At 37.1% G+C, this 27,641-nt stretch overlaps 3 protein-coding genes across 4 annotated transcripts; all 3 read left to right on the forward strand.

The window, feature by feature from the left end:
* Window positions 1-327: 327 nt before the first annotated feature.
* Window positions 328-6,353, forward strand: LOC135609905 (WAT1-related protein At5g45370-like). The gene is made up of 7 exons (XM_065103697.1): window positions 328-625; window positions 2,160-2,222; window positions 2,346-2,462; window positions 2,544-2,829; window positions 3,263-3,418; window positions 5,196-5,347; window positions 5,808-6,353. The coding sequence occupies exons 1-7, from the start codon at window positions 423-425 to the stop codon at window positions 5,983-5,985; spliced, it is 1,155 nt and encodes a 384-aa protein (XP_064959769.1). The 5' UTR covers window positions 328-422; the 3' UTR covers window positions 5,986-6,353.
* A 3,335-nt stretch (window positions 6,354-9,688) lies between these two features.
* LOC103981275 (squamosa promoter-binding-like protein 3) lies at window positions 9,689-16,057 on the forward strand. Its single transcript, XM_009397943.3, has 5 exons — window positions 9,689-10,300; window positions 10,539-11,129; window positions 11,297-11,433; window positions 12,703-12,966; window positions 15,485-16,057. The coding sequence occupies exons 2-5, from the start codon at window positions 10,552-10,554 to the stop codon at window positions 15,775-15,777; spliced, it is 1,272 nt and encodes a 423-aa protein (XP_009396218.2). The 5' UTR covers window positions 9,689-10,300; window positions 10,539-10,551; the 3' UTR covers window positions 15,778-16,057.
* Window positions 16,058-17,338: 1,281 nt separating this feature from the next.
* Window positions 17,339-27,457, forward strand: LOC103981276 (YTH domain-containing protein ECT2). Of its 2 annotated transcripts, XM_009397945.3 has the most exons (10): window positions 17,339-17,599; window positions 19,719-19,795; window positions 19,872-20,046; window positions 21,732-21,808; window positions 21,891-21,966; window positions 22,036-22,191; window positions 22,299-22,429; window positions 24,035-24,565; window positions 24,710-24,922; window positions 26,682-27,457. In XM_009397945.3, the coding sequence occupies exons 1-10, from the start codon at window positions 17,566-17,568 to the stop codon at window positions 27,057-27,059; spliced, it is 1,848 nt and encodes a 615-aa protein (XP_009396220.2). In that variant the 5' UTR covers window positions 17,339-17,565; the 3' UTR covers window positions 27,060-27,457. The 2 variants fall into 2 exon arrangements, with proteins under 2 accessions (XP_009396220.2, XP_009396219.2); XM_009397944.3 differs by having other exon boundaries at window positions 21,891-22,191.
* The last annotated feature ends 184 nt before the right edge of the window (window positions 27,458-27,641 follow it).

Below are 27,641 nucleotides of genomic sequence, written 5' to 3' on the forward strand. Positions count from 1 at the left end.
CTTAAATGTTTCCATCGAAAGATATTTTTATTGAAATTTTGCACTCGTATCAGTTAATTTCCATCGAAAAGGATCGATGAGAGAGCAACATTTTACACACGATTACCATATTCCAATTGCCGTATCCATTTCCCAAGATGCGGCATGGCGGTGGGGTCAACCCCTTGTCCCTGAGGCGTGCGAATCAAGCCGTAGATCTCGGAATGATGGGAGCGAATCCGACATCTCGCGGTCGGAGCCTCGGTAGCTTGCGCACACGCCAATGCCTCCTGTGGCGCCGACGCGACCGACGAGGATGACGCAGAAAGCATTAAAGACGAGCTATCCACGTTGTTTCTCCCCGTTCTTATCCGCAAGTCTCGAAAAGTTTCGGGAGAGAACACAGTACTGCGTTGCAGTATCCAAGAAGCCGAACAGGAAGGATGGCGGTGGGAATGGCGATGCGGGGGAACGAGGTGTTGCGGGCGCACCTGGGGATGGCGCTGGTTCAGGTGACCTACGGCGGATACCACGTGCTGACCAAGTCCATGCTCAACGTCGGCATGAACGAGGTCGTCTTCTGCGTCTACCGCGACCTCGTCGCCATCTCCATCCTCGCTCCCTTCGCCTTCCTCCAACACCGCAGGTTTCTGGTCTTTCCTCTTTTTCTTCTTCTTCTTCTTGTATCGATCATTTGTTTACCTGACGACGATCTGTTTCTCTGTAAATAGTTTGGTTCAATTACTTGTCGATCAACAGAGGTTAGGGTACGTGTTCCTCTATTTGATGTTTGATGATGAGGAAAAACGAGATTAATTGGGCTGTTTGATGTGCAGAGGATTAATGGAATTTTGGGATTGGATTAGGAGGTTGGACAAACAAGAACGGTATCGAGGAACAAAGAATTCAGATGCCAGCAAAATAAACGATTGAGAAATTAGGGGATTTGGAGTGTAGCCCGTTCAAGAAATCGATCGTTTTCGAACATTTGGCTGTTGCTTGAAGATCGGGAGAACCAGTAGATTGTTAACGCAAGGCATTGACTTATTGGTGGAAAAAGACGGAAGACGCCATAAAGGAGATTTCGAGTATGGTTGGGCAAATTGTTTATGCCATGAAAAGATTCCTAATACAAGCCACCAGCTTCCGTGTTTTGCGTGTGAGTTCGTTGTGATTCATGATCCCACTGGAAGCATTCTAGATTGATTATTAGATTCCAATTTCCTTGCTTGAAGGCATGAAACAACAGAAGCTGCTAGCTGATTGCTAAACTTCGACACTCGATCCAAACAAGGATTATGTGTTTACGATGAAAGCTTACAGAAATTTCCTATGGTTGGAAGAGGATTTAAGGTTGCTTCATCGAAGTTCTTCAACATTTTAGTAGTATTACATTTTACCTAAATGATAGTGTAATAATTGGTTTGCCACTTCAGGACATACTAATCTGCTGAGCAAGAATCATGGAGAAGGTTGGAAGATAATTTTGTGCCTTCCATTGTGGAGTAATTTGGTAACTGGGAAAAAGAAAATGGGGAAAATAAAAGGTAAAGGAATTTGGTAAGTATGATGAAAGAAGAAAATTCACTCGTCAATGTGCTCTAATCATTTGGTATTCTATCCTGGGGAAGGTGCATGAGTCAGTCAAGGTTACATCAGTAGAGGGTTTTGTTTAGTATAAGGACAGAGAAAGATGCGGTCTAAAGTCTAAACCAAGGCTGCTTGTTAAATTGGGACAAAATTTCTTTTTAAGTTTAGACAAGAAAGAAAGAAGCATAGCCTCTTTAATTTGGTAACTTGAGCTGAACTAGCCATCTCCACTGCGTTTCAACCCTATGCATTGTAGCCGCTGATGTGTGTTGGGGCTGGATCTTAATTTATCATCATATGCTGCAAGGCAGGGTGTAAATTGTTCCACTTTGTTCATACTTTCGTTGAAGATGTTCTTTGGTTGTTTGTTGAGGTTATTTTTGATAAGCAAAGAGCTGGTATTTAAAACATTATGTTGAAGGCAATATGACTATATAAGGACTTCGTCAAGTCTCTGATTGACTTCATCAAGTCTTTATTCATTTTATTGAATATTGCTGCTTCTTTAGATGGATTTCTTTATGGTTTTTATTTTGTTTCATAGAATGATAAGGATGGTTGGTTAATAAATGTGGTAACATATTTGACAGAAATGTTGGCCTTCAAGTAACTCGGCGCATCTTTGCATCTTTTATCCTTCTTGGTTTTACTGGGTAAGCTCTGTCGTTCACTAATTGACTTAAGTTTGTACTTTCTTGACATGTTTTAGAAATAAGATTTTGCTGCTTCTGTGGTCGTGAGAATAATCAGATCATTTTTGGATATTCTTTGATCAGGATATTTGCAAATCAGCTTTTGTTTCTTCTCGGCCTAAGCTACACAAACCCAACTTATGCATCAGCTATTCAGCCTGCAATACCAGTCTTTACGTTCATCTTGGCTGCAGTACTGGGGTGATTTTCTTTGCAATAGTTTCCCTAATATCCACTTAACTTTCTACTTTCAGTATTGATTTAGATTGTCAATGGTTACAGCATTGAGACAATAAACTTGGTCACAAACGAAGGCCGCATGAAAATTCTTGGCACACTTGTTTGTGTTTCTGGTGCAATATTAATGGTCTTCTATCGAGGTCCAGCTATAATTGGATCCGGAGTTTATGATCTATCTGATCATGTTGCGGTAGGCATGAAGCCTCAGCCTGAACCCATTGGTTGGTTAGCATCTGGTCTTCTTGGAGTTGGACTTGAGAAGTGGCATCTTGGTGTTTTGTGCTTGATAGGGAACTGTTTTTGCATGGCTGCTTATTTAGTTTTACAGGTATGTAAATGTGAACACCATAGCAATCCTCGTTACTGAAATCTAGACATTGTGTTTTAGCGTTTATTTATAACAAACACAATGCTAAAGTGTCAAGTATTTGATAGATCCTCCATAAATTAATATATGAAAAGTGTCTTGAAAGACACAGGTTTTAAGTTTTGCATCTGGTGATGGTTCTGTTAAACAGTATCTTGCTAATGATCTCCACCTCCTTTTCTTAGCATGCTCTAAATTAGCAAAGTTTCTCTGATACAATCTATTGAAAAAATATATAACCTTGAAACATGCGAGGAACATAAATGATAAAACTATAGCTACTATCACAGAGTAATTTCGGTGATTCTTTTTCCTGTGTTTCTTCTGTTTATGTTTGTTTTTTCATTACATATGGTAATTTTCTTGTTTGCTTATGAGATGTTAACTCTTTCAGGCCCCAGTGTTGATAAAATATCCTGCCAGTTTATCTCTGACAGCATACTCGTACTCTTTTGGGGCTTTGATGATGGTATTGACTGGAATATTTACCACAAGTGGCTCCAAAGAGTGGATTTTGACCATGCCAGAGATAGTTTCTGTGTTATATGCTGTAAGCCTCAGATTCTGATTCTTTCAAGTGTTAATATTTTACAAGCTCGGCCAATCAAATACTTTGCTCTACCTTTCGTAAATTTCTCTATCTTGTACATCTACAACTGACATTATCTGCCCTTATTACTTCTATTTCATCTTTGAAGGTTTCATATGCTTGATATAAATCTACTTAGTTTGATGCTGAGTCCGCACATAGTTTAGCAAATTCAATTAGAATATTTTTCCCTTTTGATATACTATTGTATATATCTTTTACATGTTCATAATCAGAAACACAAATCATTGAAATATGGGAAAGTTCTGTTTGCATCATTGGATTTCCTTAAAAGTGTCATATTGACAAATGTACAACCATACAAATTTCCTATGGATCTCCTGGCTACGGTTCCCCTCTTCCACTTGGATTGAAACTTAAAGATTAACTCATAATAAACTATTTCTAGACTGTACCTTTCTTTCTATCTTTCAGTGCACAATCCCATGGAAAGATGCTATGTCTTATCACTTGCTGTAAGAATGAAAATTTCATTAATTCTTATGGACAAACCATTCATTTGTCAACTCTACATAAACCCGCACCAAACCTTCCCTTATTACTGTTGGCATACTACACATGTCTGTTCATTGGCCAAAACATGATATTGGTGATCCTTGATGAAGACAACAGCCTTTTTACATCATTTAGGAACTTGCATATGACTTTTAGTTTTTATATATAGTTGTTGCACATTTAATAAAGTTTTGTGTCTTGCCTCTTTTGTAGTTCAAACCACACAAAAAGCAACTATATATGATGATCTTCCGTCAGGACTTTGTTGTAGTTTTAGTCTTTTTGAAAGTTTAATTTACCAATCCTGTCTATCCCATTCCTCATGAACTTGATTCTAATTCCAAAATTGTTTTGTCTGAGGAAATTGTACATGCAAAGTATAATTACAAGAAAATATAGTTAAATTGGATGGACAAAAAATCTTTTTAAGTAAAAGTTTTAGGTATTGAATCAATTATTTAACAAGATGGAGATATCGATAAAGATATTATTCATTGAGTAAAAATATGATGGTTAAAATGGTGAGAGGTGTCAGGATTCTTGTATGATCATCGGATACCTTTGAGATTCAAAGGAAAATTTTGTAAGACAATTGTGAAACTAATGATGCTTTATGGATCTGAGTGTTGGGTAATTAGGTAAAAATATATCCAAAAAGTCTATGTTGTTGAGATGAATATGTGGAGTTATTAGGAAAGATATGAAAAGAAATACTTTAATTTGTGAACAAATAAGTATCGCTTCGATAGATGATAAGATGAGAGAAAATTATTTAAGTTGATATTGACGTGTGTTAAGGAGACCTCCAGATGCGATACTCAAAGGAAGTGTTAATGTTAATGGTACGAAGAGAGGCAGAGGAAAACCTAAAAAAATTTTAATAGAAACCAAAAAGAAAGATTTAAGTGCTTTGAATTTAATTAAACATATGACTTCTTACAAATTTCAATGGCGACAAAAAATCCATGTGGTCGACCCCAAATAGTTGAGACTTACAACTTTGTTGTTGTTGTTGTTGTTATAACTTTAGACGACAATATGATGGATTGATGGTTGACTTTTATTTTTAATGTGTGGCACTTTGTTCAAGGGAATCACAATTTTCATGGTTTTTGTGCATCAATTTTTGTCATAGTGCTTGATACCAGATATATCAACAACATTCAAAATATATTGCCTGCATAACTTATTACTGCAACAAATAAATTATTTTTTTTTTCAGGGAATTGTTGCATCTGCTATGAACTATGGGATAATGACATGGTCCAACAAGATTCTAGGGCCTTCAATGGTTTCTCTGTACAATCCACTTCAACCAGCCATGTCGACTTTATTGTCGACCATTTTCCTTGGAAGTGCGATTTATCTTGGAAGGTACTGCTCCACCTAGATTTTAATATGATTGTTTCCTAACTTTTCCTCTAATCTTCTTCTCAATTTTGCTTGTCAAAATTCAACAGTTCTATTGACATGCATGTGACTTGTTTAAAATTTGCCACTCAAAAAATGTCTTCTTTTATGCTATTTCTTATGATTGCTCGAGATCTCTGCATCTACTACACGCTGAAATATATTTGTACTTTCTTGATAAGTAAATCTGATATGATATTGTTCATTCATTTGTGTAAAGCAACATATCATGGTTGCTCAATGTATGTCAACTGCTATAGTATCGTTCTACCGAAACATCCTTGTAGAGGACTTTTTTCCCCTTTTTTTTTTTCAAAACTAAAGGTAGAAGGCCCACCTTTCCTGTTTACCACATGAAATATATATTGAACTTCTCTTGATAAGGAAATTCCATAATCGACCTCTCATCTTTTGTGGTAAACAGCATTGTAGGAGGGATTTTGATCATTGTTGGCTTATACCTAGTCACTTGGGCTCGCCACAAGGAGGCAAGATCATCCACATCGATCCCTTACGTAGACCAACATGCGCCTCTTCTCGAAGAAGATGAATCGCTTATGAAGAAGCAAGAGGCTTCCTCTAGCCATTCTGAGATTCCTTAGGCCGAGGATTGTCTCATGGATCACGATATGTTGCACTTCTTATCTCGCTGTATTATTTTTTCGTCGGATCATGCAGATAACAGTCACATCTGTATTCAAGATTCTTTCTGCACAAAAAAATTCTCGCTCGAGTGGGCAAAAAGGCTGTGGCTAGTCCTCATATTTCCAAGACCTATCGGTCATGTAACCTTTTCTCAGTTATGTTTTCATGAGAAGGGAACTACAATTACTGTCCTCAGAAGAATGTTTCAGCCAGTGAAGCTGTATGTGATCTATTGTGATCGTCATGTATACTATGTTTTTATGTGGAATAGCATTTGATATATGTGATCAGAGGCTTATATTTAATGAAACATTGCTTTATGTTATTTGAGTTGTGATGGAGATGATTGCTTGCTAGACAGCAGCAACAGCAAAGGAGTTAATGTCTTGTTGTGCTGCTGAAATTGACACCATCTATGTTATTCATGCAGTTATATATTCTCAAGGATATACAGATGCTATGGCATCATGCTATTACTTGATATGTTGTCAATGATCAGATGATATGACATCAGTGCTTCCAGTGACTGACATGTTCATAGGAGTAGATTGCAGTCTCTTCTGGTGTGAGTATGGTTTGATGAAGTCAGTGACAGTTGCAAGAAATTTGATGAACTGCTTACAGTAGATGGTGAGCAGAATTCTTTTGTTCTTCTTCTTTTTTCCTTCTCTCTTTTGGGGCTAATTCATCAAATTCATAATTTGTTGCCATTAACTCACTTTCTTTTCTCCATGGAATTGTTTTTTTGCTTCCAATTGGAGACCTCAAGATGTTCTCACAAACAATTCTAAGTAAGACAAATGTTCTCATAAACAATTCTATTCGAAACATGATTGTGCATGCTGAGTAAGACTTATCCTAATAATCATTCCTCGGCCTCTCAATTAAATATTGTGAACAGTTAACTTAACACTAATTGCTTCTACTCTGCCCAATGAAATCCATCACCATATTTTATTTTGCTAGTTTTGCTGAGGTAGATTCTGAACTTGCATTTCAATATTAATTAAACTAGTAAGATTTTGAGATTGGATATCTCATTATCTATCTGTAATCATTTTTTTCCTTTAGTTAACAACTAATATTATACCTTGAGCATATAATACTTAACATGTTTGCTACTTTTAATAAAGAGAAGTCTCTACATCATCACTACCCATCCTCAAGATGCATGCAAGGGACATAGAACAAGGCTTTGTTGACATGAACTTGTGCTGAGAATAATGGATGTTCATCAGGAGATCTTGAGGCACCATTGAGTCAGCTTTTGCTTGGCCCCAAACTGCACCAAATCATGAGGCACAAGGCATGGCATGGGCACTGCAAGCAACAAAAGAAGTGGCCTCTTTTAAGGTAAATGTTGATGCTAATCATGATTGTTGCCACTACAAGCTAAGTGCTTCATCTACACATTACCTAACAAAAGTTCCCAACTTTTTTAGGTAAGGATAAGGAACTCTTAAAGACAACAAGATGTCTGTCCACAGAATCAGAATAGAAAAATCCCTTCTTTATCTTTTTATGGATGGATTGTAAGTCTAGATTGATCATTTCAAACACAAAAGGCAACATGGTCTTTATCACCTACAAGTTGTAGGTAGTGCATGCATGACTTAGAAATCTATATCAAAGTAGGCCATGGAAAGCAAACCAGTTTGGTTCTTGTCATGTCATTGATCTTTTCTATCCCATCCCCCCCCCCCTCTTTTTTTTTTTTGCCTAAAGTAGTTTGATAGAGAAAATCAAAAGGCAAATGAGAAATTTAGGAACTTAAGATATGGATCAATTTTCATATCTTAAGAACTTAAGACACACTTGAGCAATTATGAGAACAATTGTTATGTAGGCAAAGAAAAATGAGCTCTTACATGCATCAACATAGAAGTAGCATCTCCAAGATGATTGAGAGACTAGTGGACCAATCCTAAGTCATATTTTTTTCTTCTTCTTCTTCTAATTTTTATGCATAAACTAGCTCTTTGGTTGATGTGATTTTCATAATTAGCTTTTGCATCATGTATTAGCCATGCTACATTAACAAATTTCTATTGAGTTTAAGCTACTTTATGAAATTTTGATGTGGATGTAAATTTGGTCACAAAAATTGCATTTAGAGTTATGTGCAATTTATGAATGTTAATTGTGACATTTATGAGTCCAATAATGGATGAGTAAGGTAAGTACATTTGGGACCCACTCTCCCTCCTTGTGTGTTGAAGATTTAAATCATTGATGGGTGAAGACATGGATGTCAAAGGAAATGATTTGTGTGGCAAATGGGATCTCAAAGATGAAGCCTTCCATCGCTCTTCCTTTCCTTGGTGGCCAGTGGGATACCCAACACATGTTTTCAATTGTGAATGAGGATGGACAAGTAAGGTTAATCTTTTTATCGAGAAATTGCAAAAGAAGTCTCAATTCTGATCATGTTAAGTCATACCATTGAAGATCACTAGTTGTTGTGAAAACTAAATAATATCATAATTATGTAATGATTTCTGTTCAATATATGTAATTTTATTATTATAAGTAAAGAAGATGCTTTGGAACTAATTAGTCAATGAAAAACACAGAGTTTCACATTTGTTTCTAAATAATTATTATGTTTATTGTAGTCCTTATTTTATCAAATCTTTTCTAACCATTTAAGGTCAAAACACTATTTGATATGACATAAGCAAACTTTCTCTCTTATATATAATATTATTTCATTACATCGAGTATATTCTGAATTGAATGTCGGAAAGATCTCATCGACCATATGGTATCGATATTAGTTTTATAGGAATCTTAGACAACATTAAAAATTTAGAGATTTTATCCATCTTAGCATATTTAAACTAACAATCAAAATTGATATTAACAATAATAGATTAGATGTTTTTTGAACATCCAAATCTATTCAATCCATTTATGTTAGGTTGAGACAGGTTAAAATGAAAGAAAAAAAAAAAGGTGTTGGAATTGAATTTTCTTCAGATATCCATATCTGCTAAATCAGTGGAAATGTCATTCCTAATTATGACAGTGGAAACAGCTATTACTTGTAAGAACAAACCCTCAGTTGCTCTATGATGTGGTGGGTAAGTCTCAGGAGAGAGATTTTTTTTTTTTTGTGTTTTGGCTGAAAGGGAAAAAAAAAAGAAAAAAGAAAAGAAATGTTAAAGGATGCAACAAAGTAGTCTCTTCTCCTCAAAAGTTTCCTGAGGAAAAGCACCTGAATTCCGGGAAGCTCTTGCTACAAAGCTTCCTTGTTCTTATACTACTCCTTTCAAGTCTCCCAGTCCAAGAAAAAGCATGGTTGTTCTGGCCTACATTATAATTGCCCAGTGTTGTTTGTTCATCATCATCACTTCTCCTTGAATTATGGATTTGATGCCAAGGTTTTGCTCCATGGATGGCCAGGTTGAGACCAAGATCTGGACAGGCACTTGGAATGGTCACAAATGCTCACCTTGTATCACTTTCTTTTGAGGAAAAAGTAAGTCATGAAAGCCCCCCAAGATCATCTTGTGTGTACTTTTAACTCTGTCTCGGTAATGATAGCCTGCCTGTTCACAACCATGTGCTAATAAAGTAGTTCCATTCTGGATTCCAAGTAGTAGTAGTAGTATATGAGGCCTGCACACAGCAAGATTTGCTGGTCAACCCTGAGCTGACAGATCCAGGTGGAGATTGCCAAATCTATTGGTTTGTAGTTCTCCGTTTCATCATGTCCGAGTCCATCTGAAACAAGTCAAGTTTGGATGAGTACGGACGATGGTATATCAGGTCCAAATCTATGCAGTATTTTTGATATGGTTTGATATCTTAGCAAGTGAAGAAGAAAATTCCAAGAACACTTGTCTTCCTTTATTGGAGAATTCCTCTGAGGAGTAATCAACAGAGATGTCACTTCCTCCAATAAGTTCCTGCCACTGTTGGTGTCAGGAATGCATGTGACGGCTGCTGTACCAGGAGGGGGATCTAAAACAAATCTACCTTAGATTCACTCTTCTTTTTCTTAAGTATTGTTTGATTGGATTCAGCAACAAAGAAAAAAGAAAAAAAACCATTTTCTCTTACTTCCTGTCCTGCATGCAGGCTGATTCAGTGCGGTAAAACAGTAAAAATCTCCCATGTGGGTAACAGAGCTTGATGATTACTGTTTCACAGAGTGTTGCTGTAGAGAGAGAGAGGTGATTAAAAAGATGCAATGGCTCACTTGTCACTGAATGGATAGTCCTGTTTGACTTTGGAGTTTGGCCTTCCTTGGAGACGACAGCGGCGCAGGTGCGATGACTACTTCCCCTCCTCTCAGGGTTTCTGTCTCTTGGTTTCTTCCCCATCTGCTTTAGGTCCCATGAAATGCTTTTGTTTCTTGCTTGTCATGCTGTGCGGTGGTGCATGAAATCTTGATTCTTGGTTTCGATTGTCTTACACATGAAAAATCTGATCTTTTTGCATCTTTTCTTTTGGGGGGCTTGGATTCTTTATCTTGATCTCTGCTGACCGATATCGCATGCGATAGTTCTGCTTGGGCGATGGATTGGAATGCGAACGCTTCGCTGCTGTGGGATTGGGACAACCACGCGCCATTTGGTGGGAATTTCAAGCTGTCGGGCGGCGGCGGTGCTTCCTCTGGCTCTGAACTGGGGACTGGTTCCTCGTCCAAGAGCACCATCTCTGCGTCCGTTGATTCCTCGTCCAAAGCAGGAAAGGAACCTGAGTGGGTCACAAACCTGAAGAACCACGGCAAGAACCAACTTTTACCGGAGGCTGGTTCTTCCCTGGTTGCGGCGTCGGTGGCTGGATTGGAGGAGTCACAAATAGGGCTAAAGCTTGGTAAGAGAACCTACTTTGAGGATGTTTCTGCCGAGAGCAGCGTGAAGAACCCTTTGTCATCTTTGGATTCTCCGGCGGCATCGACTGCTCTGGTCAAGAAGCCGAGGGTGTCTCATCAAAGTGCACAGAGTAGCTGCTGCCAAGTTGAAGGTTGTAACATTGATCTTAGTGGAGCCAAGGATTATCACCGGAAGCACAGGGTCTGTGAAACCCATTCTAAATGCCCCAAGGTCATTGTCGCGGGCCAGGAGCGCCGGTTTTGTCAGCAGTGTAGCAGGTTACTTGAGATCGAACAATTTAGTGTATATTTCTAAGAAACAAAATCAAATTTATACAAGTTATTCTTGCTAATATTGCTTGCATCTGAATTTTTTTTGGTACCATCCCAATCATTATGCAACAGTCATTCCTTATCTTGCATGCTCTGATTTGTTCATGTTTAAGGTTCCATGATTTGTCCGAGTTTGATCAGAGAAAGAGAAGCTGCCGTAGACGTTTATCCGATCATAATGCACGGCGTCGCAAGCCACGACCCAACATAATCTCCTTCAGTTCAACAACTTTTCCTCCGTTGCTTTATGGTACAAAAGAATTCTTTCTTTACCGACAGTTCTATTTCGAGTTTTGTTTTCTTTTTTTTGGTCACAATTCATGCTGTGCTGCTTTCAGACATTGTTTCTCACATGAAATGGAACTCTAAAAGGTGCTTTGTTTTTTTCTCTTTTCTTCAAGAAGACTTGCATTTCTTGATCGATGTGTATGCTTTTGTAGCAAGATCAACTTGTGACACTAAAAATACTGTGTTTCTTTTTTTTAACTAGTTTACTAAATTAGACCAGTGTTGATGGCAAAACATCTGCCTATATATATTTATATATATATATTTTTATTCACCATCTTATTGCTTTGTAATTTTATGCGTGCATTCTTAGTTCTTGGTAGGCCTAAAGTCAACATCAACTACTTGACTTGACTTTATAGTCTATGACCCTCTTTTATCTTCAGAAAAAAAATAAGACTGTTATTTTGTGTCTAAGATAGTTTATAGGTGTCAAATCTGGACAGTCAAATGACCGTAGTAAGGAAACTCCAAAGAATGATCTTCAACTGACTGCTCAGGCACATTAATTTGGATCATTATCAACTATATTTGCTTCCTGTTGCTTTGTGGTCTTTGTATTTGGGCTTTTCTTGTGCTGTGACCCAAATTTATAATGCTACAGAAGAAATTGCATGGTCACACTCATCAAGAAGTGATTGCTTTATAACCTACCGGATTTACAAAATTATAAACTTGTGGAAATACGTCTGGCACTACCGTTATTCTCTAACAACAGGTAAAGCATTCTGATATATTTTGTGTTTGAACGTTTTAGTATGAGATACGAAAGATCTTTAGTCACTGGATGGTTTAAGAGCCATTATCACTGGGAAACCTATACTGATGACAGCCCAGAGGTCTAATGAGAGCATCTGATCCTTCACTTCACTTACTAGGTTGATCATAGAGTTTTGATATAATCATTGACAACAATTAGTTGTACATCCTCGATATTAGCTCTTCTAAAAGAGTAAGAACAATTCGATGACAACTTATTAAGACGGTGATCAAAGTAGAAGTGTAACTTTGCGGATTAGCTCCCATTGTGCCATTATACTAATGGTGATTGAGTGCTAAATAGTTTGTTTGTTCAATCTTTTGATTGCATAGGGTACTTGTATCTGACCAACCTATTTTATCTTCTGTGCACTTCTCCTACTGTTTGTTAACAAGATACTTAATGTTTACATGAAATGATGTTTCTGTCGCACTGCAGTTCTCATTGATGAAAGTTACATGGCTTTTGCAGATAATAAGCATCAGATGAACTACTTGTGGAATAACGCTCCTTTTGGTCACATGAAACCCATGGCAAGCAGCAAAAGTGAAGGCTCTCAAACTTTCAAGCTCACACAAATTAAAGCGCCATGGATGAAATCAACAAAAGAAGTCAGCATTGATGGCCAGCTGCATTTGCCAAACACTCAGCTATCAAATGGCTTCCCCGCACTTTATCATGATGTTGACAAGCTCTTGCCACTGAAAGGCACTGCCACCGAAGTTCTAAATCAAGGTAAGTGAAGTCTTGATGCAAGTTACTAGTTTCAATGATCTCATTCATGCGCTACTTATGTCCAGTGTTCTATGGAGATTCCTCTACGTTCTGGATTGTTCTCCTCACAATTGAAACTCATATTTGCCAGATATGGTTGCAGAGAAGTTATCTGATGAAAACATATATAATTGTAGAAGCAGTACTTTACATATCAGTCTTTGTTCTCTGATTTAACTTTCTTTCTCATATTATATAGACATCTAATGTCTTAAGAACACTGTCAAGCTTGACATACTTTTACAGCACTTCGAGGCATTTTACATTATAACCCTTCGCCTCTGAAGCGAAGTTCAACAACAAAAATATCATGAAAAAGTTTTTTTTTTTTAAGCTTAAGATCTTCAACCTTGGGCATGTTTTGATTTAGTAGAGTCTCAAGCTATATGTTTAAAGCAAGTAAAAGCCAATATTTGTTGCTAGGATCTCATGGTTTATTTCTAAAGCAAGTAGACTCCAAGATTGTTGATTGCTGTTTGTTTTGATTTGGTTGTATCCAAGTGACTTGTTCTGCATTAGTTCGGTTGTTTCTGATAAAGCTGACCATGTTTTATTAGGTAGTTGATCCTATTTCCTTCTCGATTAAGCAAAATATGGCATGTTTTGCCTCACTCTTATTCATGTTTTGTCTACTTGATTGTTCTGCATGATTGTTAATTTTCTAAGCATTGCAAACTCGTGGTCTTTTATGTTATCTAACTAAACCGAGAAGGTATTAAACCACTGTAGAAGGCCAATGCCTATTGATAAAACACCACAAAAACCATAACAAGCCTGTCAATGTCTAGATTAAATAGTCATTTTTGTTGGTTTAATTTGTTGAACGGTTAACTTCTTATTGATTTTTTGTCTACATCTATCTGAGGAGACTGCTAAAAAGGAAAATACAAGAGCCTCAAGGAAATACAAACAGATTCTCCCAGAAATGGGCATCAATGGAAGTCTAAATTTCTTACCCAAAAGCCTGTACAGACCCCTAAATAAAGCTTCAAGATGTGATGCATTCCACCGCAAAGTATACTCTGGCCGAGTTACCAAATAGCCATTATAGGCTATATCAACAGCTTGCAATTAATCTTAACAGGTTTTGGTGGTCAAAAAAAAAAAACCTCAAAACAAAATCAAAGTTTGGTGGTCTGCACCCCTCACAAAGCATTGTGTTGCTTACCAAGATTGACCACTAAAGCTTATGGTCTAGTTCATTTTAGCACACGTGATTAATGGAACCTAGACAAACTGCAAAAAAAAAAAAATACGCCAAAGGAATTTTCAAAGCATAAGCTTCAGATGGCTTTTCTGTCATCATTATAAATTCACCTGTCACAATAACTTTAAACTGATTCGACATCCATTGTGCAATATCAAGGTAGCTTCATCATATAAACCTAAACTCGTCTCTAAGTGAAGTCAATAGAAAATTTGGTCAATGTTATGTTATCGGTTACTCAGAAAGCATCTATTGGGAATGTCTTCAATCTCTTTTTTTGTTTTTGTTATATATCCTAGAGACAGAACAGTCACATTTTGGTACTTTCAGTGCACTATACGGATTGTGAGCCCATCTTAGTTAGCATTTACATTATAGCTGGACTTAATATTGTCCTTTTTTTAGTTCTGTAGATTGTTATCTTTTAAGATACTTCATGCAAATATCTGATTGAGAATTTGACTTTTGCCACCAATTATGCCAGTAATCTTTCCAAATGTAATAATCATAGTTGCTAGCGTGTGGCACTACTTCACCAGTTTATACTATATATACCAGTGGCATCTGGAGTAGATTTTCTTGATAAATTATTAATTTTCTTTTCTTAAATGAGCATACACCTGAAAACTTTTTAGCACTGTTTCACGAGTTTGTTTTCAGAAAGAAATGGCATCAGGACTAGGGTATCAAATATCCAGGTGTCCGAAAAGGACTCAGCCCAGGAACCTTCAAAGTGACATGGGAACACACCTAGCTCATGTGGTTCCATATGCAACCCCATTTGCCATATAGGTACCCTAAGCTTGTCAGATGACTGTCTCATAATTAATTTAAGTTGATAGAAGGTATGGATATTGTGATTTGAGATTTGATGGCCTATGCAATAACAAGAGTTTTAAGTTCTGGATATAATGGTAATGGTTATGGGATCAGAACTTATTGTAGATCAACAGCATCGAGGTACTTGAATTTTTCCGAAAGATTCCGACAGTCGGCATGTAGCGTCATGGGTAAGAACTTAAAAATCCAATCATCCGGGTAATACTGGTCCTATATCTTACACAAGTGTTGCTGCTGCTGCCATGATCTTCGTTCAGGCAGCTGCCATCTATTTTCATCAAAGCTTGTGCTTCTGGCTGCAACCGAGACATTGTCTTTCTGTAAACCGACAAACAATTTCCTTCTAAATCCTTCATTTAGAACACAGTTATCCTTCATGGTACAAACCTTCCAGATTGGTTTTGCTAATACACGCCTCTTCTCTCTTTACAGGTTCAGAGGCATCTGCAGGAGCTTCGAACTTGGACAGAGCACCGGATCTTCGGCGTGCTCTCTCTCTTCTGTCAACCAGTTCTTGGGCTTCTCCTGACCCCAGACAAACGCCCCCCGTCACCGAGTTCGTGGATGCTAACTCCTCAAATCACTGGATCTACGGGCAGCCTCTAGCTCAACAAGCCCAACTGCTTCCATTTATCATGCGCAGATATGACAACCAGCCCCAGGAGTTCCAGCTGCAAAAAATCCCATACCGGGATGCTATATTCGATCCTAGTCAGATATATTGACCTCGAGAAGTCAATCGACTGATACTTGGAATTTAGATCGATGGTTGGTCTTCTGTTCTCGACTTGTACTCTTGCCAAGACACAGCAGTTTCTTCTAACTTTCGTCTCAAGCTGCTGCTGCTGCATGGTTGTGAAGGACAGCTATATGTGGTGTTCTCATTTGTTAGGTGTTGGTGGATCCAAGGACATGATCTGTATAATGTTCACTAGACTATGAACTCTTGTGCCTTGTGATGTACTTTCTCTCACATTTGTTATGGTACTCTTCATTTAGCAAGAATTCCTTGCAATATATCTTTGCATCAATCTTGGTGATACTGATTCCAACTTTTGCTCATGGATGAAGATAGTATATTTGTTCCACTTGAATTTGAACTGCCACAGTTCCTGAATAGTACATTAACACTGCTTTCTTTGACAGATGAGGATTGGTACATGTTATGCAAATTACACAAAGTCAACATCATCTATATAGGGTCAAACATGTGTCATTGTGACATCAAAAGATCTCCTGTGGACATGGTTGTGTTTGAGATCAAAACCTCAACAGAACCTAACCTTAATGGAGTGAAACAATTCTAACTTTAATAAACCCAAGTAGTCTCAAATCCAATATGATTAGATTCACAAGTCATCAACTTGGCAGTCCTTATTGTTTTAACTCTTTTTTCTATTAACAAAATATTATTATTATTTTTTCTCTTTGTAGAGATTCCAATTAAAGTTTGACCACAATGATGAGCCACACATGGCCCACTCACAACATAGAACCAACTCAATCTCCACCACCTTCCCATGGTGCCCCCCCCTTTTTTTGTTGTGCCCTTTCCAAGTGGGTCCCACCACAACCTATATCCAAAATGGCCCCCACCATCTTTTGGATCCCTCTTTGCCCTTCTGTTGGTGTTGGGGTCCATCATCCCTCTCAAGAACTCCCATCAAGCCTCCTATTTGAGCCACCATGTTTGAGATGAGTAGATCTCAGTCATTATGTTATTGGTTCTTCCCCAAAAGCTCCACTACACACCTCCCTCTCTAACACTCACCTTTTGCCTCCACAGCCCTCCCAGCCTTTATATATATATATATATATATATATATATATATATATATATATATAATTCAATTATTTCAATAAATATCCTACACTAATTCGTAGGAGATTCATTGCTAATCCTAATTACTAGAATATCAAAATACTTAAAATAACTTTTAATGTTCTCGTAATAACAATAATAGTTATACCTGAGGATATTAATATCAAAAAGAGTTTTCTTTTTCTAAAGGTTAGGAAGTGAAATATGAGATCTAATATGATGATCATGTTGTTACTAACTAAGCTTTGTAGTATCTTCAAATTCATCACATTCGAAGGAATATATATAATATTCAAATTAACATTATGATCATGTTATTATTGACTAAGCTAATTAATATCATAAAATTCATTGCATTCGAAGGAATATATACATATACATATATATATATATATATATATATATATATATTCTAATATTCCTTGTTGGTCTTTGTTGTGATTATTATGAAGGACGGCAATTAATGAGGCCGCATCTGCTTTGTTGTTCGTCTCCCCAATCCAAAGTCGCATCTTGGAACGAAGACTACTCCTCCCTCTCACTCTCTCCCTCCCTTTTCCTTTAAACCCCAGCCTTCCTACCGACGAGATCGCGAGGGAGGGGACTCGAGGAGGAGCTCGAGGGGGGTTCCTAGATTCGTCATCTTTTTCCTTCTTTTAGAAGAAGTCGGACCTCGAGATCTCGGCTGCAGATGGCGACGACGCAGCAGCCGCCGGGTCGTATCGGTATCTCCGGTTCTTTCACCAGATTTATGGGTTTGATGTGATGTTTTCTTGTCAAGTTTGCATCTTTTGCGTGTTTGAATCCGAAAGATGTGATCTTTGCTTGGTTCGATTGGATCGTTTTGGTTTGTGCGTCGTGTCGGACTTGGGACCTCGATAAATACGTGATCTTCTTGTGTTTCTTCCGTTTCTTTTTGCTTTGTGTGACAGTGCTGGTTAAGGAATTGTGTAATCTAGAAGCGTTGATGATCTGGAGGCTTCATTTGAGGAATTTTCTTAGATCTCCCTTTAAATCTTTATGTAAGCTCGATATATTCGCCTTCTACAGTAGATTAAATAGAAAGAGATTGCATTGACCTTCAACATGGGTAGATCCACGACTGTAGTAAGATTTTGCTGATGACATGTCCTGTTTATAAGTTTCTTTACTAAATTGAGAATATGCATTTCTTCTTCTCAAGATTGTGCTCTCTGCATCTATTATTTTGGACTGCTCTGGATTTATGATGCTGGACACCAGATAGCTGGTGTCCCGTGGCCTCCCACTTCATCCGGATCAAGTGCAGTTGACGTAGCAAAGAGGATGTTTTCCGATTTGGATTCTGATATCTTTTTTATGCTTTCGACTGCTCACGTTTGGAGTGAGTCATAGTATCTTTGTTTTTTTGTTTATATGAAGGGACCGCAAGGTGATGATGATTGCGGGGGATTTTAGTTGGTCTTAATGGTAGTCACTTTTGTAGCGAGCATTCTGATTTAAAATTACGGTGATATCGGAAGTGTTGGTTTTATATTTGATACGTCTGCCACTGTTTGTAGTGCTTTTATAAAAGACGAAAAACACCATGCCATATGACCTTATAAATTTTGAAAACAGATTTGTAATACTTAGTCAGCTAATTCTAGGGCTTACTGATATTTTTAACCATCATTAGAGAACAATTGTAGTTTAACTTGGGTGGATCTTCATAGACTTTCCAGCTTTCGCCATGGAATATATTATCTAGAGACCCATATGAATCTTTCTGTGTTGGGAGGAACGAAGCAATTTTGGAAAACAAATTGTTGGAAATGTTTGTTGTGCTTTGTAAATGCCAAGTTTTTTGTGCCATAACGATCATGTATCGTATATATTAGGCTATTGTTGCTCCTTACCAAATGTGAGAACTAGAAATGCTTATGAATTTAAAATTGATTTATAATCTGAATTTAGATCTTTGGTTAGTTGTAGTACCGAGTTCAGATGCTTCAACAACTCATATGATTTGTTACAACAGTGAAGCCATTTTATCCATTATTTGAGGTTGATTATACAAATCCTTTCCATCATTGAGCTTCGCTGCCCATGAATTGAACAAGTTATATCAAATGACCTACGTTTACCCTAGAGAGTAATCTTGGAGAATTAAGCTTAGCAATTGTTGGATTTGGCCCAGCAGAATTGTAATTATTTAATCAGATTACCTTTGTGCCAAAAAAGGGTGAGAACAGATTGAGCCTTTGGCATTCCCTTAAGCTCATTTTAGCATTTGACTGAGATTTTTCTGAAGTTAGATTCTGTGACTATGGGTGTTGATTTCATAATTTTTTAGGTTCTTAATTCTTCATAGATATAGTTTTTTGGAAAGGGCTTACAGTTCTGGAGGTTTTTTCTAGAATCTTTTTACTTCAGTAATTTAGAGCTTTAAACAGAGGTCTTCTATCTGATGCAGTTTAACATCTTATTGCTTATAGAATACTGTTCCATACTGCCTGAACAACTGATATTTGGATGAGCAATTGTATTCAAATATTATGTTGAATTTTTTTTAATGTTAATATTCTGGTTTTTGTCCTTTAGTTTCCTGTTTCTAGGTGCCGCTTGGGATTTGAAGCTTTATATGTACACACATACACAACATATCCACTATATATTTGTATGCATGCAGTTATCCACATAAATATCCATATGTATGTATATATGTTATGTGGATGTGACATATATGTCTACCTATACATTAGCTTTTATATAGGTACATATTTATATGAATGCATACATAAGGATAGGTATAGGCACTTGTATTTTACTTGCATATTGTTATCTAGTTGAATTAACAAATTCTTTTGATAATTCTTTTGGTAGACTCATTAGAATCATTGGGATCATCAACCACAAATGCTGATCTGAAACCTGTCAAAGTTGAAAGCCCGAACGAACAGGTAATTTCTTCTTCAATGCACTTCTTTTTCCTATATTGAACTTCTTGTTAATGATAATTGTCTTATCTTCTGTCAGCCACCTGCTAAAGATGAGAAACTGACAACCACCACCACTTCACATGATTTAAATGACATGGATACCTCAAGAGATGCACATGGGCATTTGGTTTCTTCTGATATAGTTATTGATCATAATGCAGTTTATCAATCCAACATTTTTGCCCCTCATGCACATTCCTTCTTCTATGGTGGTTAGTTTTTCTCCAAATATTCATTCACTTGTCATGTTAGCATTTTCTTCTGCCAGATTCATATACAGCATCTCTACTCCATTACTAGATTGACAATTTTGCATGTTCACAATTTTTGTCACATTTGAAAGCTTACTTCCTAGTCTTGATTGCAAATGTCCTAATATTTTTTTGTTCATTTGTATGAGATATGCACATATTTTATCCTTAAGAAGGTTTCTGAAGTTTATCAATAGAATGAAACTTCTGTGAGCGTGCGTGTATGCACAAAACCTGTAGTCTTGTTATGAAAAAAATGCAATGCTCTTTTGTGCTTTTTAGTTTTCATCTATGCCACAAAGTTAAGTAATTTGAAAAAATAAAAAATACTGGGTAAAGGTATTTCTGTTATCCTATCTTCACCCGATCTAATCTAATCCAACGAGCCTCCGGGTACCACATAGCACAGCTGTTATGCATATTCCTCTAGTTGACAATAGGCTCTTGTCTAGTAACCCTCATAAGATAAATTCCTTGGAGTCTTTCAATGAAGTTGAGAAACTTTCTGATAAGTTAGACCATAGCTCAAGTACTAATATTTCTATCTTTTTCTTTTCTTTGAAAGTTGGTGATCAGACAAAGGAAAGGTCATGTCAACCTCCTTTCCGTAGGTTGGCCATTGGCTCTTCACCACCTACAGGTAGCATTAGTGACGATGTTGGTTGGCTGTTTGGTGTACTGATTGGCGACGCTGGGTAGCGGAGGCCAAACCTTGTGTCCTTTTATTTTGATGGACAGATAACATACAAGAAGTTGCCAAGGAAAGATGTAGAGTAGGAGATGTGATGCATCCTCTCTCTCTTCCCTACATGCCTCTCTTATTATGTGGAATCAGCTGGTCATCCTTATCTAGTAAAGGAGGTAACAAAGGGCAACATTTTCTATAATGATTCACTATCTAGGGGCTTAGGCATTGAAGTTTTTTTTGAAAAAAAAAGATTAGGTCTACATTCTATATTATATTAAGAGTTCTCATATGAAGATTCCTCCCTAGAAGTTTCTCATCCTATATGACTCACAAGTTACAGATTTGACCATCATGGTCATGGATTAGGTTCTCATGACCTGCCTACAGGCACCACATTCAAGTTTGTGAGAGAGCATATAGGATAAGAGTTTTCAGACTGGAACATTGGGATCTCACCTATTGGCTTCACATTCATGTTTGTGTGAGAGAACGAGAACTCTATTGAGAAGGTATTCGTAACAGAGGTTGAGAGAGTTCTCGGGAGGAAGAGTGGAACATTATCCATGCATCCCACATGCAGGTTTGTTGGAGAACACATAGGTCCTTATGCTGGACAGAATTCTGGGATGAGATGCCCTTATACTTCAGGCCAAGAATCTGAGTCATCTGGGGATTGGCTTATGAACTGTGCACTAAGTTCCATCTTAAGTAGTATTTACAATTTGAAATTAGGTTCTTTGTACTCTTATATTTCTTGTTCAATTATTTGCATAAATTTATTATGCATCTATTTTCACTTTGAACCTAAAGCAATTCCACAAGAATTGGTTCAGAATCTTCCAATTATGTTCACTTGCAAATTTTTTCAGCTGAATCATTCTTTTTTTTTTATTACTTATATGTTTGATTAGAATCTGAAATTGGACATGAACATTATTGTAATTTCCAATTTTTTCAGGATATGAGAATCTAATTGGTGATTGGGAAGATCAATCTCGATATGTAAATGTTGAAGGAGTGGAATTTGGCTTGGCTGTAAGTATACTATAAACATCCATATGTCTCTTTCTTTACCTTTTATTTTTCTTTTGAACCTTAAGTTTTTATGATATTGAAGGGTGTCTACAACGAGAACCCTTCGCTTGTATATCACACTGGATATGGTTACAGTCCTTATGGACCGTATTCCCCGGGTATGACACCTCTAACTTCTCTTAGTGGAGATGGCCAGCTTTACTCGCCTCATCAGTTCCAGTTCCCAGGTGCATACTACCAGCAGTCAGCTCCTCCTAACATGCCGTATCTGTCTTCTTCAACTCCTATACCACGAGTTGATCTGGCAGTGCCAATTGATCAACAAGGAGTATTTACTTCTGATACTTCAAACTTCAACACCCAGATGTTTGGACCAAGACCAGGTAATCATTTATCCTGTGACTCTTTCGGATGTAGTACAACTGGCAGTCATGGTTTTCATGACTCATAACAATGATTTATGGCTTTTGTTCTTGTGATTTTTGGTCAGATTTAACGAGAGCCCCAGATGGCACTGGGTCTGTGACTCCATTATCACTACCAACAGTTTCAGTTTCACCTCAACCAATTGGTGGCCTAATGCCATTTGGTCAAGGGGCCATGCCTATAACTTCAGGAATGGTAGTGTTTTCCTATCTACATTATAGCCTTTTAGCATCTTGGATAACATGAAATATTGTTTTTGTTCCTTCAAATTTTTAAATGCAGTTGTACGTGTTCCATATATTAAATCTTGGTTCAATATCGACACTAGTTGGTGGTTGGACTGGTACAATATCAGACGTCCTTATACTTGATAGGGTTCAATAGAATCAATACTAGTTGGTACTGCTCAACCAGAGAAAGAGAGGAGGAGGAGGAGAAAGCGAAGGAGTAAGAGTAGGAGGAGGCAGAGCAGGAAGAAGAGGAGGAAGGAACATATTGGTAGGACGGGGAGGAGAGAGCACTGAGAGTAGGAGGCAGTAGCGATGCAGTGGGGAGGAGTCATGGGAGGGGAGAGAGAGAGAGAGAGAGAGAGAGAACTAGACAAAAAAAAGAGAAAGAGATGGCCGTGAGAATTTATAAAACCCAAACTAGGAGATAGGCTTACCATTTGATACTGCTCAATACTGATCTATTTACCTCCTGGTATGCATGATTCGCTGTGTACCTGATGATATGGTCCATATCGTACTGAACACTGGGTCTGCGACCTAGTTATGTGTCCGCCGCTAGTCTGAACGGTATTTTAATCCATGATTTTTCTTTTACATTTTGCAACTTTCCAAGAACATTGACTGAACATGATATAAATTTCAATTTTATCATTTCAATATGCTAAAATTGTTCTTTTTACCGTTGTGGTTTCCTTATTTTATGTAGTTGGAACAGTACTTTTTGTCAGTTGGATTTGATGCCTTTTTTATTATTAATGTAGTAGATGAAAAGTAAATGATAGTCATTTAGCTTACTGTAAGTTTAAAATATTAATCTAATATCCCAATATCTGACCCTAAAAGTTATTTAAGCTGTGATCATTCTATTTTGTGCTATTTGTTGATATTTTCAGTTAATTATGATACGACCACCAAGTAGCATATGATGCAACAATACCAAAATCTGATGGTTTTTGATGAACTGTTGTGAACCAAATTGAGTCTTGACATATCCTAAAAGATTTTACATTATGGTCCCAATAGTCTCCCTAAGGACATAGCTTTTATGGTGCAGGTTCATTCTTTTATGCATACTTGTGGCATTTCGCGATACCGTTTACTGTTCAATACATAGTAATTGCCAGAATTTCAATAAAAAAATACTCATTTAGATTTTTGTGAAGTAGGAATCTTTCATGAATGTTCTCATTGAGAAACTTCTTTTTTTATGTCAAGGTCCATTCTAGGAAAAGGCTTGCATTGGAAATTTTAAACAACTATAGTATGATGTAGTTGTTCTAGCTTTTTTAATAGCAAAAACCAGAGATCAAGCCTCTGAAAATTCTTGGGTCTTGGAATTTGGATTAATGTTGCTTTCGCTTATCTGTATATTAGTGTTAGGTATGAGTGGCATCAATTTTCTATTCATCCGAAATCAATGCACCCAGGTGTTTACTAGAAAATTCCAATTAGAGGCGTGCTTATGTTACCACTGATACCTTTTAGTCTTAAGACTGAATTTATGCACTGTAAACTGCAATTTTGTACTTTTTGTTTTTGTTTGTTCACTTTATTTTCTAACTATTTTCAGGGTTCACAGCAACAGAGATCTTTGTATGGCTTTGGATCATCTATCAGCTCTATCGATAGAGGTTACTCGCACAGTGGGCAGTATCATAATAGCACATTTGAGACATCTATTCCCAGCTTGGGAATTAAAGACCAGAGCTCATTTGTTCTGGACAAAAATAGGAGGGGAGGAAAGGAAAGTACTTTATTGTGTAGTTGCAATGGCACTGTCGATTTTCTAAACGAGCAAAACAGAGGACCACGAGCAAATAGGTCAAAAATTCAGATGATTGAATGCAATTCTTCACTTGACACTGAGAAAGATAGTTCTACCACAGGGGTCGATCATAAATTGTATAATAGTCCTGATTTTGTTACGGAGCACAAGGATGCCATGTTTTTCATAATTAAGTCTTACAGTGAGGATAATGTTCACAAGAGCATTAAATATGGTGTTTGGGCTAGCACTTCCAGTGGTAATAGGAAGTTGGATTCTGCATACCATGAAGCGAAACAAAAAGAAGATCCTTGCCCAGTTTTCTTATTTTTCTCGGTAACTTCATACTTTACTCTTTCAAATTAATCTCATAGGTTATATTTGTATGTTTCTGTGTTTAATAGCTCCCTTTTTTTAGTAAATTGGAATAATCATATTAGTTCTTTGCAAAATAATAATAATAATAATAACCATGACCAGGTAAATGCAAGTGCACATTTCTGTGGGGTATCTGAAATGATTGGACCTGTTGATTTTGAAAAGAGTGTGGATTACTGGCAGCAAGACAGGTGGAGTGGTCAGTTTCCTGTCAAGTGGCATATGGTGAAAGATGTACCCAACAATTTGTTTCGACATATTATACTCGAAAACAATGAAAATAAGCCTGTCACCAACAGCAGAGACACCCAAGAAGTAAGCTTTTCTTTTTGGTTTATCAACTACATGACAGGCTGTTTATCTTTGACAAAATGCTTTGAAATTTAGTTTAGTTTGACAAAGTCAATTTATTGAACATGATCAAAATTTAAAATAATAATTTTAGGGAGTCAGCAATCAAGTTACCTGTGGATATCAACTATCCCTTAAGAGTGTAACTAGAGAATGCTTGCTACATAGAGAGAGAGAGAGAGTGATGGATTTCTTAAGCTCTAGGCAAGATGTTGCATCAATAGTCATGTGACTTTGAGTATCATGGAGAGATATGCCTTTGTAGCAAATAGAATAAAATGTGGAAAAAATATTTGAAATGGTATGAACATATTCAAGGGAGAGCTATATATGCTATTGTTAGATGAGTTGAATCAATCAAAACTAGTGATGCGAGGAGAGGTAGAGAAGACTTAGGAAATTAAACAATAAAAAGAGGATCTCTATTTCATTCAAGTGCACCAACTTATGTTGCTTCTTGGACTGATTTAGCCAACTAGAAATATCCAATACACCATGCTGACAGAAACTCTGCTACCTATTCTGATTGTACTCTTGAGTGCATAGCTTGTTTGGTTCCTGGGTTTTTTTTGTTTCTTATTCAGAATCCAATCGGGTTATACATCAATGTTTCATTTGGATTCAAGCAGAAGTTTTCTCACTCCAATTTAGTTTCTAGTGTCAAATAACTGATGATCTGTTGAACCGTAACATTGAATCATGTTATAACTGCAAGACTTGAACTTCTAATTGTTTCTAGTGATTTACTTCAATAAATATCTTCAAAGAGACTTCTACAAGTGCCCATATTTAAGCGTCATACTGGATCTGATGAGATATGAAATCAATGATACAGCCTTTCTTTGGAATATATGTGTAAAATCCATTAAATCCTGAATATTCAATATGTGAAGCCAGCGAAAATATTGTTTCTATTGTGCTTTCACAGAGGCTGCAGGAGTGACCCTTTATCTCCTTGCCACAGCCCCATCTCTCATTCCTCGATTTTCTAAAAAGTTTTATGCCCAGATATTGGTTAACCATTGGAATTCTTCTAAATTTAACATTGTGGAAGGATCTAACCAAATTGTGGTCCTCTTCCTAGGTAGTGATGCTAACCCAGAGTCATCTCTGTCTGGAGCTAACACGATCAGTGTTAGTTTGTGTTTCTTGGTTCTGATCAGATGTTTGTTCTTTTCCTAAGTAGTGCTGCTAGATCAAATCATCTCTGCATGGAGCTAGCGACGTCGGAGAGCTATCATATGGCTTATCATGTTTGACTCTCAAGATATGAATCTCAACGACAATCCTTGAGTTGAACCCTTTTTTGGAGTTATAGGATCCTATACCACAAGGATTGGGATGCATCTGCTTATTTCAAAGCAAACTTATTATCAAATATTAATAGTTTTGTTTCTTTTTTGCAGTAAACATGCTGATGATAGTGGGGTGAAATAAATCACTCTGGGGTCAAATACTTAAGACTTTTTTCAAATATTGATCAAGAGATTTGTATGAGCTTGGATGTAACACTCTTAAATCTTTCTACTATTCCTTAACCTAAACCATTATGTGAAGGATTATCCTGTTTAACAAATTGGTTCTTGTTTTAGCAAAACTCCATTGTTTTATCTAGGGCTTGCGTTTGTTGGTTATGTTTTTTTACATAAGTTGTTTCTTTAGCATTTGATTCACACATAATTACCTTGTCTATTAAATTTGTATTTTGTTTCAATGCATGCAGGTGAAATTGGAGAAGGGTCTGGAGATGCTAGGAATTTTTAAGAAGCATGAATATGAAGTATCAATCATTGACGACTTTGAGTTTTATGAGGAGCGGGAGAAAGCCATGCAGGAGAGAAAGGCTCGCAAGCATCACCAGATGTACAACTCGGCAGGGCCTGTTCGAGCTGCTTTTAGGAATGAGCAAAGAAACCCTCCTGCCATCTCGGGTGACTTCATAAACCGACTATCTAAGAACTTTATTAGTGCTGTCAGGTTGGAAGAAAGAAACAATGCTGACCCAGCAACAGATAAAAATAGTTCCTTGAGTGTTAGTGTTGCTCCTAAACCTGACGAGCTGCAGAAATCAGAGACTACTCCTGCGACAACAAGCAGCTAGCAAGATCAACAACTATAACCCTCTCCTGTTCCAGACCACTTCATAGTATGGTGAATTGGACATTGGAAGACTGCTTAGTAGTATTAGCTCTTGAATTGCTGAAGCAGTTGTATAGTTTGTTTGCCATTTGAAAGGAGAAAAGGAAATAGAAGGTACCTCTCTATTCTGTATTTTTTTCCTCGTCATTTTGTTTTCCTTCTGATCGGCAATCTTTAAGCAGATCTGGTCCTTCTTACCAGCTTTTGTAAAGTGCGATCGGAATGCCATATGAATAATTTAGCTTCCACGCTCCTACGATCTTTGTTTTCTTTTCGTGATGCTGAAGAAGCTGAAATGTTTAAGCAAATACTTGGTAGTAACAATGATATGTTTAAGAAGCCCTACTTGCTGCTTGTTAATATTTGCTTTAGTAGCTCTATTTATACCAGATGGTTAAATTATGAACAACAAAAACTTTTATGATGTGTTGCTGCAACAATATTTTCTAGCTACGTTTTCTGCTGTATGCAGCCATTGAAATGTTATTATTGTTGGCGGTTAATGTATTGCCGGTCATATTTGTTATGCTTTTAATCAATTGCA

Source organism: Musa acuminata, chromosome BXJ2-4 (assembly GCF_036884655.1).
Source record: "Musa acuminata AAA Group cultivar baxijiao chromosome BXJ2-4, Cavendish_Baxijiao_AAA, whole genome shotgun sequence".
NCBI lineage: Eukaryota > Viridiplantae > Streptophyta > Magnoliopsida > Zingiberales > Musaceae > Musa > Musa acuminata.